This window comes from Salarias fasciatus (genome assembly GCF_902148845.1).
Source record: "Salarias fasciatus chromosome 7 unlocalized genomic scaffold, fSalaFa1.1 super_scaffold_4, whole genome shotgun sequence".
Classification (NCBI taxonomy): Eukaryota; Metazoa; Chordata; class Actinopteri; order Blenniiformes; family Blenniidae; genus Salarias; species Salarias fasciatus.
The window spans coordinates 23,829,884-23,846,714 of record NW_021941229.1 but is presented as its reverse complement, the minus strand read 5'-3'; the positions used below and the strand labels follow the sequence as shown (position 1 = coordinate 23,846,714).

Below are 16,831 nucleotides of genomic sequence, written 5' to 3'. Positions count from 1 at the left end.
TATAGTCTACATATTCTTTTTGCTGATCTCTGTGAAGCTGTTGTGATCATTGAATTTCCTGATGTGTGATAAATAAAGTCTCATGCACACTTTCAATTATTTATTTTTTGTCATTTTAATTACAATCACTGAAAATGTATTGAATAAAGGTGTTACAAGTAAGAAAGCAGGTTAATAAAAATGTTTGTGAAAGTAAGGTAGGAATACTATTTCCTAAACAAAGTTCAGATGCACATAATACATTTTTAACGGCACCACTTCACCTGTTCTCCTGTGTACACTTGCACAATTTAAGATGCAAGGCCGACTGGTTTTATGCAGCATTCTGGGAGAGATTGTCACATTTCATTTGTAGATGCAGACTGGTTCAGGCTTGTAATGCCAGCTTTACTCAGTATTGCAGACATTAGACACATTCATTATCAAGCACTGTGGCAAATGTGCTCAGCTTCATTTAGCTCCTGAACAGAGGCATCACAGCGTGTCTAAAATTACAGGATTGGTCCTGCTTAATAATAAATGCTGGTCTAAGTTGAAGTTTCATGAATAAGAAATGAACGTTCCTAGAAAAAATTAAAAGTTTGAAGCAACACATTGGCTGTTGCAGAGTGGAATGATTACCTGAGCGGGTTTAGGATCGTTGTCTTCCAACATATGAATATATAGAGTTTTTTTTTAATTATTTTTTGTTTAATCTTATAACACAAAATCAACATTTCCTCATCCTTATTTGCATAACCTTTCTTTGAGCAAATGAATTCATAAAAGCTGCACGTGAATGCACAAGGATGAGTCAGCGGCCTCAGGTTTCACACTGACTGCAGTTCTTGAACTTTCTGGAAATCTTCCTTTCTGGTCTGCAGACAGAACCTTGTTATCTATTAGCAAATTTAAAGAAAAGTAAAGAAACACAAAGGGCAAACAATGAAGTGATTGAAACTATCATGGTCCATGAGGAAAGGGAAGCTGATATCAACCAAGCAACCCAACACAACACTTAAAAATGTTTAAGGTTGAAACAGGCATGGTTGAGTAAATATAGTTCAGTAGTTTTACTATTCAATAAAGGTTGATTTGATTAATAATAACGAAAAAGACTGATTTGATGGAATTTTGATGGAAACTGAGCATTTTGTTGACATGCTGACATTGTGGGTGAATATGTTAGTGATATATTCATTTCTTTGAAAAAATACTGACATAAAAGTAGCAACGATTTTAAACATTCCGCATCCAAAAAAAAATAAAACAAATTCCAGAGGATCAGCAACAGGGTTTTATTATGAAAATCTAGGAATACGTGTTGTCGTCACTTCCGTGTGTAGCGCTCACGTAAATAAACCACACCGGAACGTTTGAACTCATCGGTCATGTCGCTTTTACAAACCTACCGGAGCGTCGCTTCCTCCGGGATTTGCGGCGCCGCCAGGCCGCTGCTCCGGTCCTTCGACAGCCGCGCAGGAGCGTCCGGACTCGGCTGCGCCTGCTCTCCGCCCCCGGTAGAAACCTGCAGCTCGAGGAGGAGGAGGTTTCATCAGCTGTCGCCTCGTCCTCAGGCACGTGCAGCGGGTCTCTGGCCTCACAGAGGAGTTTCCACCTCACCGGGGGTCAGGAGCGATGCTGTGGGAAAGATCGAGTCGACTCACTATCAGCTGGTTTACACCTGCAAGGTAGAACAAACAAACGGAGTGTGTGTTTAATGTCTTCAGTGTTTCACAAGTTTCACACTCAGGTCACAGTCGTGTGTGATAAAGTATTAATCTGTAAAGTTTCAAGCACTTCTAAAGAGTTCATCACAATTAATTAGGTCATCATTTAGATTTCATTTGGAATATATTGTAATATAGGACTGTAATATTCCGTCTTGCAGTCGAGACCCAAACCGTCTTGAGTACTACAACACCAGTACAATGTCATAATGTACAGGCAGATTTTAAACTGGGCTTGAGCGCGTTTTTACTGTAAAGGTTGAACTATGTGCAATTTTTGGTTAGTTTTGCATTATTTTGTGAGTAATTTGATTATTTAATCAAACTCCTACTAGTATGATGCATCCACCGATACAACCAGATGTGAAAGACAGGGTGCATCTCTGGACCAGTCCATCACAGGACAAACAGTCACTCACTCACCTACCTGCATTTACACCGACAGTCAACATGGAGACAAAAAAAAAAAACACCCATGTAAACTGGGTCTCTGATTAGCCTCATCTGCCTCTTTTTGCACCATGAGAAAGACTCTTATTCAATGTAACACATTTGTTTTTGTCTTATCTGCAGGTTTGCTCCACCAGGTCCATGCAGAAGATCTCTAAGTTGGCGTACCACAAAGGTGTCGTGATCGTCACGTGTTCGGGATGTAAGAACCATCACATCATCGCTGATAATCTCTCCTGGTTCTCTGACCTGGAGGGGAAGAGGTGGGTGGTACCCTCGACTCTGTAATGTCTGTCTTTAATACAGTATATGCCGCAGAAACAAAAAGGGAAGGCTGTTTCCATTTTATGTACTTCACCAGTCCAATACAGGAGGAAACGCACAGAGACACATCCATCTGAATGTTCTGTTCTGCTGTGTCACGTCTGGAGCATTGTATATGTTGCTTTTTGCTTCAGGAACATCGAGGAAATCCTGGCTGCCAAAGGAGAGACTGTGAGGCGGGTGGAGGGCAGCGCTGCTCTCGAGGTTGTGTTGGATGAATCCAGAAAAAATAATCCACAAAATGGAAAAGACACAGAACGGACAGACAATGAGCCAGAAAAGCAATAAAGTTTGTAATGTGTTTATACTCTGTGTGACAAACTGAAGGAGGAACCTGTTTGCTGGTTTATTCTGTGTGTCTGCAGGATGCGGATTCAGTAGCTGCCTATGGGACTAAAATGAATCATGCTTGTGGCTTTTCTCACCCGATCTCTGAGACATTATTCTGTATAAAGCAGATATAAAAATACCAGATCAGGAAGTGTCTTTTGCAGGAAAGATGATTAAAGAGGTCTCTACAATTTATCATCTCTTTGTAAAGTGTAAGATAAGTGTATTTATGTTAAATTAAACACTCGGCTTTTTAATTGCATTTGTCATTTTGAGCAAAGAGTTAAGTTTTCAATTCCTACTGTTTAGACTTTTTTTTTTTTTTTGCATTTTCTTTATTATTATGATCTCTGTCCCCATCCTACTGAAATAGAGGTTATCATCCTGTTTTTAAACTACATTGTCAATTGTGGTTATTTTAAAGGAAATCAACAGTGAAAAGAGCAGGTGTCTGTTTTTAAAACGGTGTTACAGAGATAGTGTTGTTCACTACTAATGTGATGGATAAATACCGCTATTTTATTAAGTGGGGGATACTGATCAACTATGTTTGAAATCATAATTGAAAACACAGAAAATCTAATACAGCACAAAATTATATTCATGTTTTTGAATTTCGCCTTTTTCATCAGTTTATTTTTAAAACATTTCAGAACTAGAATAAAAATAACCCGATGGTTTGTTTTCGTGTGACGTCACGTCTGGAGCACGTTGTTTTGACAGTTCTCGTCAGTTCTCGCGAGAGCGGCGCGGTGTCACTCCAGCAGTTAGCACAGCTAGCGCACCTCCAGCCTTCTGTCGTCCTCCTCCTCCTAGCCAGACCGCCATGGACGGTTCGGGAGCCTCCGGGGAGGCCGAGCGGCCTCGGCATCACCCCTTTTTGATAGGAGTCAGCGGGGGAACGGCCAGCGGGAAGGTCAGGACGGTTCATTACAGCCTCACAGCGACAGCTAGCATCTTCCGGTAGCTTCTTAATGTGCGACAGAAGCGCCAAAATTAACCCAATATCTAAAATATCCGCAGTATTTCGGCATTACGCGTTTTTTTTTTTTTACCCCTTTGTTAGTGAAGCTTTTTCATTTGTTCTGTGTATATATTCGCACATTTATATGTGTCACATAGTGACATTTCATGGCTCGTGACAGCTGCAGCAGGAAGTCAGCTGACTGTCATTAAACTTGAGAGATGCTAAAAATGACATTTTAAGATTTCTGTTCCTTTCACTCATTCAGCTGTTGTGTTTTGAAATGACTCCAACGGACTGGTCGCACTTATCAGAGCAGGAAATGTGACTCGTTGCTCCGTTCGTACAGTCTACAGTCTGCGCCAAGATCATGGAGCTGCTGGGGCAGCACATGGTGGACCACCGCCAGAGGAAGGTGGTTATCGTGAGTCAGGACTGCTTCTACAAAGTCCTGACCCCAGACCAGAAGGCCAAGGCCCTGAAAGGCCAGTACAACTTTGATCATCCAGGTACGCTGCCAGAGCATGCTCTGCCTCTGAAAGTAGGTCACTGAAGTCATGGTGCACAAGGTAGAAAAGCTCCAGAGGAACCAGAGGATGAGCTGTCAAAATGAGTTTTGATAATCACACTGCACACGTCAAAGTGAAAGAGAAAGTCTTCCCTGAAGAGGCGTGAGTGAGAATATTTACTGATTTGGCATCTTTGTTAGGCAGATCTGTAAATTCTTCACCCTATGTATGGGGCTCCGTCCGAGTTATTTACATCATATAACTCAAATTCATGAGTGTAGACTGAAGCACATTGGCATGTTTAAAGACCTGTCACCCAAGAAAAACGTGATCTACAGAAACATCAGTGTGTGTGTCACATTCCAGCTTTGAAGGGAGAAGCACTGAAAAGAAATGTCGTCTCAAGTTCAAGTGGACCTTTTGGAAAATCTGAGCTTTGTTTACTTGAAGGAAATGGGCCACAGATATTTACTCTGCTCATCTCTTCTGTTTCTGTCGCAGAGGCATTTGATACCGAGTTAATGTACCAGACCTTGAAGGATATCGCCGAGGGCCTTGTGGTTGAAGTGCCGACGTACGACTTCGTCACCCATTCCAGGTAGAAAAGACACAGAACAGTGAGAATCCTCCATTCTCGTGCTTCAGTGCTTTTCTCTGAGATCACCCGTGTGCGCCGACAGGTTAGAGGACAGGATCACGGTTTACCCGGCAGACGTCGTGCTCTTCGAAGGGATCCTCGTCTTCTACCCGCAGAAGGTGCGCGACATGTTTCACATGAAGCTGTTCGTGGACACGGACTCGGACGTCAGGCTGTCTCGCAGAGGTACCCAACCTTTCTCCGCAAACCGCCGCTCCGGCTGCCGTCCTGTTGAGATCCGCCGTTCATTTTTCTCCGTAGTCCTGCGAGACATGAGCAGAGGGAGAGACCTGGAGCAGATTCTCGGTCAGTACACGACGTTCGTCAAGCCCGCCTTCGAGGAGTTTTGCTTACCGGTAAGTATGACAGTCCCTTCTTCATGACAGTCAACAGCTTTTTTTATTCAAAACAGATCAATAAATATGTTTTTTCCCCAATTATGCAGAGTTTCTTTTCAAAAAGGCTGCGTTTTCAGTGGCTCCGATAACCGCCGTCGTGTAAACGGACCCCCAAAATACAACAGAAGTGCAACATTTTCAATTAAAAGTGGACAAAACTTCACGTGGCTGCGTGTTTACTTTCCAGAGTGAACAGATTCTGCTCCATGAAAATCAGTGTGCTCCCAATTCCTAAACTTCTTTTGTAGAAATCTGAGCTCCAACTTCCCCAGAATTACTCACATTATCTGCAGCGTCCATATTTACTTCTCACGTCACATCTTTTGCACACGGGAGTCACTTCAGCAGTGTAGACAGCAAATTGCCATCTGAACAACATAAAATGTGAAGTGAGTGTTAAAATTGATTTTTTTTATCGAGCAGAACCTTTTTTTAAGATTGTTTTCTTCCTTCCAGACTAAGAAGTACGCAGACGTCATCATTCCCAGAGGAGTCGATAACATGGGTCAGTGCTTTCTTTTGACTTTCCACGTTCTCCAACACTTCAGGGACACTTAGAGTTAACTAAAAATCCCATTCTCCATGTCCACTCAGTGGCTATCAACCTCATCGTGCAGCATATCCAGGACATCCTGAACGGCGACCTGTGCAAGTGGCAGCGCGGCTCCATGAACGGCCAGGGGCGGAGCCTGAAGCGGGCCATCGGCGAGCAGAGCGACCTGCCGAACGGCGCCGCCAACCTGCCGGGGAAGCGAGTCCTGCTGGAGCCCAGCAGCCGGCCGCACTGAGCAAACGGAGCGGCAGTTTTGAGCCTCTGCTGCTTATTTGTGCATCGCGGATGAGAAGTTTCTCATCCGTTTTTAAACATGACGACTTGCTGCGAGCATCCAGCGCTGCAGAATCACGTCAGTATCATTTCTTCTTTAAATGTACAGTCTTCCCCGATGCTCTCTTTTTAATGTCAAAACATGTTGCTGAGCTGGAAGGTCCTTGAAGTGGATGGTAGAATTCTCTGCACGCTCTCCCACCTGGACCTGACCACGAAAAGAATGTTGTTAGTTGCTCTAAACGAGATTCATATATTTAAACTATAGTAATATTAAGCTACTGTCTCACTGCGTTCGTTGTTTCTCTGTATTTATGTGGCATTGAGGACTTAGCACTGCCTTAAGATTTGTTGTTTTTTTTTTTAATAAAAGGTGCTGTATGTAACATTTTCAATTCACCTGTGTTGAAGGTTATAAAACTAACATGTTGGTCCGAGCAGCATTGAATCTGTCCCTTAAAGATGAAATCAACTGACAGATTTCTGAAGCGCGACGACGGTACGACCCGAGCCGCGGTATCTCGCGAACTATCATTAGCCTCGAGAAGCGATAAGAAGTGTGCGAGCGACACGGCGTGTATAGAAACAGAGCTGTTTTTGTTTTATTGGAGTTTGAGAGCACAGTGTGACGTGTTGGTTTTGACCATTATTCCAAAACAAGAAAAACAAAACAAAAAGATTTACTACAGCACATTTTGGAATGACACACAAACACACACACACGAGTCGCGAGGACTTCAGTCACACACCCACACACACTCTCACACACACACACACGCTGGACGTGACGGGGACGTGATTGTGATTGCCTGGCGTTTCTCTACACTTGAACACGGCACTCCATGATGATTCAGTATGACGTACATAGATCACAGCATCTTTAGTAATTTCGTCTTTTTTGTGTTTTTGCTTCGCTTTTTTTTTCTTTTTTAGTGCACATACGTATGGCACTTGGGAGAAGCTAAGCTCTTCTCATAAGCTTAAACATCCTTTTCGAGAACAAAAGGAGCACTGTATATAATACAATTCATAACCATACATGATTCTTACACAAAAGAAAAAAAACAAAACAAAAAAAAAGGTTTCAAAACAAACTGGTAGGTTCTAGTCTGTAAAAGGCCATCCTCTCCTCCGAGCTGGGAACCTCGGGTCGGCGTCTCGGCGAGCGGCGGGCTGCAGAAGATGACCGGCGAATGGCACGTAGATGAGGAAGAGGAAGGAGCGGCCGGAGGGGGAGGTGGACTCGCAGCAGCAGCAGCAGCTCCAGTCAGAGCGTCGTGTCGCGTCTCCCCGTCCGCTCTGTGCTTCCTCCACTCCACCGGCCTTCCTCCTCCTCCTCCTCCTTCTCCCCCTCCTCCGTCGGTAATCCCAATAGTAATCTCCCAGAGCGGCGGCGCTCTCTGTGAACCTCGGCGGCGCTCGGCTTGTCTCTGTTAAGTTTGTTCTGGATTCTTCTCCTCGGCTCCAGTGGATCGCTTCGGTCTGTAGTAAAGTGGAGTTAGTGTCATGAAGCACAGTTGGAGGTCAGAGTCGGGCGGCGGGCGGCGCCCTAGGTCTTCTCCTCGCGGTCCGTCTTGCGCCGGGTGATGTTCCGGGGCTTGATCTTGAGCGACAGCTCCCACAGGGCCTCCTCCGCCAGGTGGTCGCTGAAGTCGTTGAAGAAGGAGACGATGTCCTCGTTGCGCTTCAGCTCGTAGTGCCTGTGATCAGACGGGCTTTGATGAATGCAGGGAGAATTTAAAAACACAGAGCCTGTGCCAAGTCGTTGCTTTTTTAACAAGATTAAAATGTAATGAAAACCGAAGTGGCGGCGCACTGCAGCCCCAAACAAACGATGACATTTATTGGCGTGATGGATGTCTGAGAAAGCGCCGCGCCGACGGATCGCTCATCGGGAATGCATCCCGGGGGACTCACACTTGCTGGAAGCGACGCATGCTGTCCAGGATGTTGAACTGCTGCCAGCGTTTGGAGAAGTTGACCTTCCCCTCAATGAGGTCGGGGTTCCCCAGGTGGACGAAGGTCAAGTCCTGGAGGATGAGACCCCTGATGGGAGGAGGAGGGGGAGGAGACAGACGAGAATCAATCAACGCGTCGCAGTCGCTGCATCCAACATTCAAAAATTCCTTTAATGTTAAATTTAATGTATTCCTTCAGATCTGAGCGCGCCGACTCACAGGTAGGGGATGCAGGGCGGCTCCACCTCCGCCAGAGCGGCTCTGTAGGCCCTGAAGGACGAGGAGCTGTCGATCAGGGTGCAGTATTCCTCCAGACCCTGAGAGACGGAGGGAGGGAGGAGATGTTAAAGCCTCGTGGGGTGAAAGAATTGAGGGGAGGCGGCGAGCGACTGGAACACATCGAACCTCCGAGGTCTGCTTCTGCCACTCCAGCCTCCGGATGGGAGCCGAGTCCAGCGCCGACAGTATTGCCAAGTACGAGTTGAAGTTGTTCAACTTTCTTAAGTGCTGGAAGGGAAAACACACACACATTGTTGGCAATAAAAATGAGCGTGTGTGTGTGTGTAGTTTTCCTCTGGGGAACGTTAACCCACCTTCATTATCTTAATGAACTTGAGAAGCAGCTTCTCTCTGTCTTGAGCTTTCTCCTGCTGGATGATCAGAGAGCGCACCCTGCAGGAGACAAGCGGCGTCACCATCCACCCGAAACACGCCGCCACGTTTCACCCAGACAGAAGAGACGACGACGGGTCGCCTTGATAAACTATTTAAAGTCGAATGACGCCTGTGATGTCTATTTAGAGAAAATTTCTTTTTTTCTTTTAAATCTAAACCGAGGCTTTAATTCCGGCTGAAGACACCTCTCAAGACATTCTGGAATGTTTTCTTTGCTGCCATATTCAAAGTTACACTAAAAGACAAACAGGATTCAAAGCAGTGCTTCTTCCAGTCTCCTCTGTGGTTCGTAAAGCTTTTCGCTGCTGCAGTGTTCCCGTCGTCTCACCAATAGCTCATGTTGTTAAAGTGCTCTGTGAACTGCGTCAGGTTGGGGCTCTTCTCCTCGTTCTGCTCCTTCGCCCACAGCAGGACCTCGGGAATCTGGCGGGAAATGAAGAGGGTTAACGCTCGCCGCTGAGCGGGACGTTTTGTTCAGCGGGGAGGCAAGCGAGCCGCCGTACCTCGATCTTATAGAAGAGCTCGGCGTCGAGAAGCGTCAGCTGGTCGGCGATCTCGTGGCTGCGGAAGTCGTGGAGCGTCCCCGGCCTGGAAAAACACCGAAAATCAGTTTTTAACAGTGCAGATCTGCTGCAGGATCAATCTATTTACACACACACACACATTTTAAGAAAGAGCAACAAACTAATAGATGACAAAACTAATTATAAAATAAAAAGAGGGGAAAAGACATTTATAAAATGCTTTTAAATGCTGCTTTGGTTGCTCACATTGAGAATACCTGTAGAAACCCAGTGTCAGGAGAGCTTCAGCAAAAAGTAAAACCACTGAATGTTTTCAAAAACAAGTTCCTCCTCTGTCCACTAGATGTCCTCGCTCCATGCTCCACCCTCTGGTAACAGCCTCACCTCTGAGGCTCGCCTCCGCCCTCACAGCCACATGCTGCTGTTTTCCAGCTGTTTGTGCTTCTATTTCTGACCTCCCGTCTGACTGAAACCCTTTTCCTGGATTTTCTCTAATCCCGATCGCATCTGGTTTGATTAGAGTGTGTTTTCTCCATCTTTGTTCTCAAACTGCTGATTAAAAGCTTTTTTAGAATGTGCCCTTTTTAAGCAGATTATTAAAACACCGCCGATTCCGTCCGGCTGAGCGTACCTGGCAGAGACTCCCCGGGCGGCCAGAGGCTTGAGGGAGTTAGTGTAGCGCAGCAGCTTCTTCTGCTCCACCTTGTCCAGGATGTTCTTGCGGAGGACGCGGGCGAGGCTGAGCTCGCCATTGCACACCAGCGTGAACACCAGGTCCATCAGCTGCTTCAGGATGTCCTCCGTCAGCTCCACCAGGCTGCGGAGAGACGGATTGGTAACGAAATCATACCTCCATACATGAAAGTAATCCTTTAAAAAAAAAAAAAAAAAATGAGGGTTTGTCGATATTTCCCAGCTGCCTGAAGGCAGCAGAGGTTATTAATAAAGGTTATATGCACAGCTAAATGGATCAATAAGACTCCCGTCCCCGGCTCGGTGAAGTTCTCGGGCGATACTCACCAGAGCTCGTCCACCACGCGCACCAGCACGAAGAAAGTGTTCTTGCTGACGCGCTTCTTGAACGTGTCCGGACTGTGGCAGAAGGTTGTGTATGTGCTCCGGGGTCAAGGAAACCGACGACACATGGAACGCAGCAAGTGGATTACAGATTTATACTTCTACCAATGACTTTTTTAAGAATAATATAAAGACAATCTACAGCACAGACTAGATTGAAATTACCCCCCTGGACCTTAAACAACATCCTTCTTTAAATAGTTGTTTTTATCATTTAATTTTAAATTTACTAAATTTAGGCAGTCAAAATGTTGTGGATAGGTGTCAGTACGTGATGAAATAATCATCCTCTTATTGTGAAATGATTAACAGTTTAGGTTTTGTGTGCAGAAAAACACAAAATTCTGAATTCCTTAACGAAAAAGTAGTCAGCTTCATTAAACAGGACTTTTTTTCTCAATCAACTTCATTCAGATTGATCGACAATAACATTAGAATAGAAATTCTTTTTTTATCAAGAACAAACCCCTTTAAGTTGTATTTTGTTGCATTCAAAGAATATTTGAAGTAAAAATAGTTATTTATATCAATATCAACACAAATCGGATAAAAAATAATTCTGCGAGTAGATTCTGAATTCGAGCACATTTTAATAAAAGCTTGTTGTTACTGTAAAACTGAGAGTTCGTGTTCAGTTAAACTCCAGACAGGCTGACAGAAATACCTGATATCTTCAGGTATTTTAAGCATCACTTTCCTGTGGTGAAGGATTTTAGTCGACTCAGGTCTCCGTCGGTGAATATTTTAACCCAAAGCAGCACAAAGAAGATAAACAAATCTTTCCAAATTAAAGAAGGATTAAAGCCAGAAAAACAGACAAAATAAGAAAGAAACAGAAGCGGCGGCTCGGAGCGACAGGCTGAGTGATTTAAAAAGGATATCTGTAGTGTAGCTTCTTAATGAGGTCTTCTGGGGTTATAAAAGTCCTATATGTAGTCAGAAAGGCTTCACAGTACAAAACGAGATCTGTCGGGAGGAAGAGGAGCACATTTCAGTCGACACGTTCAGCTGACTAATTAAAGCCGACAAGACGTCCTCCAATCTGACGGATACACACTGCAAACACGCCGGCCTCAGACAGACGGGGGCTGTTTAGCACGCCGCTCACAGAGCAGTGATCACACATCAGTCAAAACCCAAGAATCGCACTCAACAAACACAACAACGCGCCGCTGGATACGGAGGCGGAGAACGCAGATGCATCAAGTTGTCAAAACACGCGGCTGTGCCAGTGACCCAGAAACACGGAGAAAGCAGCAGCAGCCGCGGCGGCGGCGGTGCGGTACGGTACCTTTGCGGTCTGTCTCTGTAGCGTGGACTAATAGAATGTCTCCCGATCCGGCGCGGACGTCGGGGCCGTCGTCATTCTGGGGGGGGGAGAGGTGGCGAGGTGCGGAGGATGGGAGGAGATGAAGGACAGAGAGAGAGAGAGATGAAGGAGAGAGTGGTTAGAGAGTTGACGTGAGGTAGTGCGGTCCTGCCCAAACTGTGGCAGGCTCAGTTCCTCCTCAGCCCCCCCAGCCCCCCTCCGCCCTGCACCAGCTCCTCTGATGACGGAGGAAAAGTCAGACTACAGAGTGATAAAATCACAGCCACTGCAATATTCCCCCTCAGCACAGCACCGTGTGTCGCCACAGACCCGTAAATCCCCCTCCCCTGCAAAACCAACCAACCCCCCACCCCCCCCCCCCCCCCCCCCCCACCCCCCACCCCCCCACCCCCTCCGTAGATCACTGTCACCCTGCTCCTCACCTTGCGGAGCAGAAAGCAGCATTTTCAAACATCTGTACATCAGACTGCACCACACAGGACGGAGGAGGAGGAGGAGCAGGAGGAGGAGGGGGGGGGGGGGGGTTATCAGTTTGACCGCTGCAGTTTCACAGTTTTACCTCCAGAGGGCGGCAGCAGCAGCAGCAGCAGCAGCAGCTGGCAGCGGTGCAGCTCAGAATGTGATTTCACATCTGGGCGGCTGACGCCGTGACCTTTAGCCCGACGTGGACTAACGGGATGAAACGTGCGTCGTGCGCCGGGTCGTACGGTCACAGCTGACCTCTAAACACCCGCCCTGTCAGCCGGGGGCGCCTCACCTCCTGCTTTAGTGTTATCCTGCTCATGATCTCCTTGTGGTCGATGAGGGAGAGCTCGTCCACGTCCTCCTCGTCGCTCCCGGCCGAGTCTGTGGATTTCTGCCTCCTGGAACGGAACATCAGCGACACGGCCGCTTTAGACACCAGTGACTGGAAACGCGTCCCGAAACGTGCTGCTCTTCATTTAACCAGATGTGTCGACCGCTAAAAGAATAACAGCATCATCCTCTAACTTCACAGCCGTCCGAGACCTCAGGAAGTAAAGTGAATAAACTGAGCTCAAGTAGCATTTATATGCAGGGAACAAACCTGTATGAACATAGAACAACAACAGTCTTTTAGAAAGTGTAAATAATGGTTTTGACTAGTTTGACAGAAAGATAGTAATAATGAATTATTTCAACAGTCTAAAATCAAACCCATCATTTTTAAATGAAAAACATTAATTTAAAAGCAATTTATACAACTCTGATGGTTTTGCTTTTAATCACTGTAGATACACTGCAATGCAAAGATAAGCTTACAGTAAATACTGTCACTCTGTAAAGTGAGATTAGAGATGATACTACTACTTTTATCAACATGACTTAATAGTGTGGCGTTATTCTTATTGCTGGTTTTCACATTTACTCTCCATATTGATTATTTAATACGGGAATAAATGTCAGAAAACAGCGAGCAGTGAAAGATTTCATGTTGAGAGGCGACTGCAGGAGTGTTTGGTGAAGCCGTGGTTAGCGGGACTTCCACCAAACAGCCCGAGAGTGTTCCTGAGTTTAACATGCCGGACAGACGTCCTGGCCTGATTTTTGTATGTTCTTCCTGCCATGCGTTCCTTTTCACTCCCCCAATGACAACTGTGTAATGTTTAGATGCTGATGCTTCTGAGAGCTACAATCTAGATTACTGCTTGCAATAAATGACGCACTCCTAAGATAAATGAGTAAACTGACTAGTTCTGTGACATAATGGATCTAAAACGGATAAACGCGACACTCACCTTTCCTTTTCTAAAGCCTCTTTGCTGTTGGTGGAAGGTGTCTGAGGGGTCTGGTCCTGCAGCACATCATCAGCTGCAATCGTTTCCTAATCGATGGAGGGAAAAAAAAAAAAAACCAATAATGAGGCTGAGCGCTGTGGGAAGCATCGACCATCACCAGTGAGTGATTCCATGCAGTGACGGACAGGAGGCGGGTTTATCGATGAGATCGTATGAAGCGCCAGGATCTCATGCAACACGTGGAGGCGGAGAAGAGGATGAACGCTTGGAACCGACGTATTTTCACAGGAAAAAGCAAAAACCTCCGTCAGCGTCGACAGGTCAAGTTTGAAAGGGCCGATGGGTAAAATGCAGCTTTTCCCCAGCATGAGGTAAAAAAAAAAAAAAAAAAAAAAACCCAACAGATGAGTCCCAAAACAGAATGACACCAGCGCACCGTGTGTGTGTGTGGCTGCACCCCATGTGGAGCCACACACACCATCACTCGTCTCAATCACTTCACTCAGTCGCTCTCGCACATTTACAGAAGCCAAAAATACACCTCCAGTGCACAAGCTGGCCCAAGGGAGAACAAACACAACCACACACACACACACACACACACACAGAAGCCGCCACACATGCACCGATGCACTTATACTGTTATGGAGGAATGTTATTGGAAAATTGAAAACTGGTGAACCATCGAGAATCCCGTCTCGGAGCAGCGACATGTCAGGCGTTAGATCGGGAACGGGGTTAAATGCTCGTTAGGAGTTGAAGCGCAGCCAGAGAGACAGCAGTCACCAGCCAGGCAGTCACAACAACACACACACACACACACTTTTTTTTTTTTTTTAATTTGCCACAGACACCAGCCGGAGCGGACGGGTCCCTCAGCAGGCAAACCTTGTGAACCTGAAGTCATGCTCAGTCAGGTTTGTCTACATTCACATTCCATTTCAGCGCCATCCGTCCAGGAGATGAATCAATACTCAGAGCGGCGGATGCGAGAGTGACATCCGCCGGCCAGGCGACAGGCCCCTCGGCTCATCAGATCCCCCCGCCGCCGCCGCCGCCGCATCTGAATTGATTCACACCCCGAAGAGACGGGACGCGCAAATGGAACCGGCCTTTCACCCGTCGTGGTCAAGCTACTTACTCTGAGGGAGAGAGGCAGCTCCCCATTGGCCTGGCTGGAGGAGTACAAGTTGACATACTCCCCCTCCCCGCCCTCGTCATTCGCGCACTCGCTCTATGGGAGAAGAGGAGGGACACAGACCGAGGGGTGAGGCGGCGGAGAGAGGCTGGCAGAGTGTTCGCTCAGGGTGCAGCAGACATAAAGAGAGGCCGTGAGGCGGAGGAGAAGCAGCAGCTCGGCCTGTGGGGCTCCCAGCGTCCTCCAGCTCTGCGTCCTCTCGGCCACCAGGTGGCACTGGAGTGCACGGTTTCTGCAGTATTGACTTGCAAGAAGAACATGCAGTGCAACATGCTCCACTGGCATTCATGTTTTTTTTTTTGTTTAGTTTGTTTTTTTTTTTTCTTCGACCGATAATCAGACAGCAGTGATGATGACAACAAGATGCCTCCGAGTGAACGAGTCACCGTATTATCACAAGAACAACAACGCCGAGCACCAAACGGCTGTAATCTAACACCGATCGGCACCGGGGGGGTGGGGGGGGGAGCAGGGCATCCACAATCACAGTTCATCCGGCCGTCCGGAGCTCACCGCCGAGGTGTGGAGAGAGTCAGTGAGAGAAGACTCAGAAGGAAGACAGACGGCCACAGAGCCCAGCGAGCCGGCCAGGGAACCGTTGGGCCCGCCCCCGCTGCCATCCAGAACGGTGGCATTGGTCAAGGCAACCTGGTCCAAGCTCTGTGATTGGTGGAAAGAATGAAAGCAAGAGGGGGGGGGGGAAGAAAAAGAAGAAGAAGAAAAAAAGAAAAAGAAGACAGGACTAAGAAATCAGAGGAGGAGAAAAGCAGAGCAGGTAGCAAAAGAAGCTGAACAATAGGAAGCAGAGGAGGGAGAATCACGTTCGCCACAGCTGCCTGGACTTCTGTTAAAGCCTATAGGAAAACAGGAGTGATGTGCCCGAACATGAAACGCACTCACACACACTTCTGGGAAAAATTCTTCAAAAAAAAAAAAAAAAAAAAAAAAAGCTAAAGCGGAATCGGTGACGGGAGGAGGAACGTCTCCACTGAGATGACACGGAAGATAATGAGACAGAAATGTTCAACACGGGCACAGATAAGCTCACATCCACCGAGAGCGTGTGTGTGTTTGGACAGGAGATGCCTTAACAGTGAGTGAGTGTGTGTGCATGTGTGTGTGTGTGTGTGTGTGTGCGCGTGTGTGGCCGGCTGATGAAGCGCCTGCCAACAGGGAGGTAGCAGTAACCTGTCTCAACACGTTGCACATACCAGTCCCGTCTCAGCACAGCAGCATAGATCTGTGCATACACAAATCACAACACAGCGCACACACACACACATATACACAAGAATGCACATGTTCGCGCAGGTTTAAGAAAATAAAATCCCTCCTGCAGTCTCAAGTGTTGTGATAGAACGAGGAAGCCCAGATTATTAATAAAACAGTGTTTTCCTGTCAGCGTATGCAAAGCAGCTTTCCTCCTCAAAAAACCCCCCCATCACACCCCCAAAGAGTTGAGGAATGCAAACATTCCACAGAAAAAGACAAACGGGAGGTGTGGAAGTGTGTGTGTGTGTTTCAGGAGGGAAGGAGGCTGCAGCACGGAGCAGACAGGAGGTGGCGGCGAGGACAGCGACGGCGACACGAACACAGCTGGGAGAAAAGAGAGACGGACGGAAGGAAGAGCAGAGCGAGGCGAGGAAATGTGTTTCCCATCAGGTCCATCTGGTGCCGCATTCCAGCGGAGCGGTCCTGAGGGAGATCCGCGCCGGGCCTCGACGCGCCTCACGCACCCCGGGGTCACCACGGGTCGACCCCGCTCAAACGCCGACCAGAGGGCCGGAGCGGGCGCCGCCGCCGCCGCCGTTTTCAAGTGTTCCAATCTGACCCACCAAACAGTTATCTCATCTATAATCCTCAACCTACGGCCCGAAAGCCTCTGGAGGCCTCCAGATGAGCCGCTTCTGCACGCGCGAGTCAAGGAGCTTCGTGCAGCAGCGCTTCCAAACGCGCCCGGTGTTTTCTTTTCATTTTCTATTAAAGATAGAACAAACAAGATAGGCCAACTTCAGGCACACCGGCCGTGCTTCGCGGTACACATTCTTTCTACCCTGCTGAGCTGAAACAATGACAGCAGCCAATAGTTTATTACCACAGGTAACGCCCCTCACAGCACTGCACGACGACTCCAGGACACCAGCACAGAACTTTTCTACACTTTT

At 47.1% G+C, this 16,831-nt stretch overlaps 3 protein-coding genes across 7 annotated transcripts in view; 2 read left to right on the top strand and 1 right to left on the bottom strand.

The window, feature by feature from the left end:
• Window positions 1–1,331: 1,331 nt before the first annotated feature.
• Window positions 1,332–3,113, top strand: LOC115382930 (DNL-type zinc finger protein-like). Its single transcript, XM_030084901.1, has 3 exons — window positions 1,332–1,670; window positions 2,283–2,422; window positions 2,618–3,113. The coding sequence occupies exons 1-3, from the start codon at window positions 1,371–1,373 to the stop codon at window positions 2,769–2,771; spliced, it is 594 nt and encodes a 197-aa protein (XP_029940761.1). The 5' UTR covers window positions 1,332–1,370; the 3' UTR covers window positions 2,772–3,113.
• A 428-nt stretch (window positions 3,114–3,541) lies between these two features.
• LOC115382929 (uridine-cytidine kinase 1-like) lies at window positions 3,542–6,509 on the top strand. Its single transcript, XM_030084900.1, has 7 exons — window positions 3,542–3,729; window positions 4,127–4,286; window positions 4,788–4,884; window positions 4,967–5,109; window positions 5,185–5,279; window positions 5,778–5,826; window positions 5,916–6,509. Exons 1-7 carry the CDS (start codon window positions 3,640–3,642, stop codon window positions 6,107–6,109), a joined length of 828 nt encoding a protein of 275 aa, XP_029940760.1. The 5' UTR covers window positions 3,542–3,639; the 3' UTR covers window positions 6,110–6,509.
• A 553-nt stretch (window positions 6,510–7,062) lies between these two features.
• The window catches only part of LOC115382770 (rap guanine nucleotide exchange factor 1-like), a 47,705-nt gene continuing 37,936 nt past the window's right edge, over window positions 7,063–16,831 (bottom strand). For 2 of the 5 annotated variants that reach the window (XM_030084651.1, XM_030084653.1), the window contains 14 exons: window positions 14,610–14,702; window positions 13,469–13,554; window positions 12,469–12,574; window positions 11,673–11,748; window positions 11,263–11,347; window positions 10,325–10,417; window positions 9,936–10,121; window positions 9,284–9,368; window positions 9,109–9,203; window positions 8,699–8,777; window positions 8,511–8,612; window positions 8,325–8,422; window positions 8,065–8,193; window positions 7,063–7,847 (listed from right to left, as the gene is read on the bottom strand). In XM_030084651.1, coding sequence (XP_029940511.1) covers window positions 7,697–7,847; window positions 8,065–8,193; window positions 8,325–8,422; window positions 8,511–8,612; window positions 8,699–8,777; window positions 9,109–9,203; window positions 9,284–9,368; window positions 9,936–10,121; window positions 10,325–10,417; window positions 11,263–11,347; window positions 11,673–11,748; window positions 12,469–12,574; window positions 13,469–13,554; window positions 14,610–14,702 — 1,464 coding nt within the window. In that variant the 3' untranslated portion in view covers window positions 7,063–7,696. Of the gene's footprint in view, window positions 7,848–8,064; window positions 8,194–8,324; window positions 8,423–8,510; window positions 8,613–8,698; window positions 8,778–9,108; window positions 9,204–9,283; window positions 9,369–9,935; window positions 10,122–10,324; window positions 10,418–11,262; window positions 11,348–11,672; window positions 11,749–12,468; window positions 12,575–13,468; window positions 13,555–14,609; window positions 14,703–15,179; window positions 15,327–16,831 lie in introns of all 5 variants that reach the window. The other 3 variants (XM_030084650.1, XM_030084652.1, XM_030084649.1) reach the window with 2 other exon arrangements.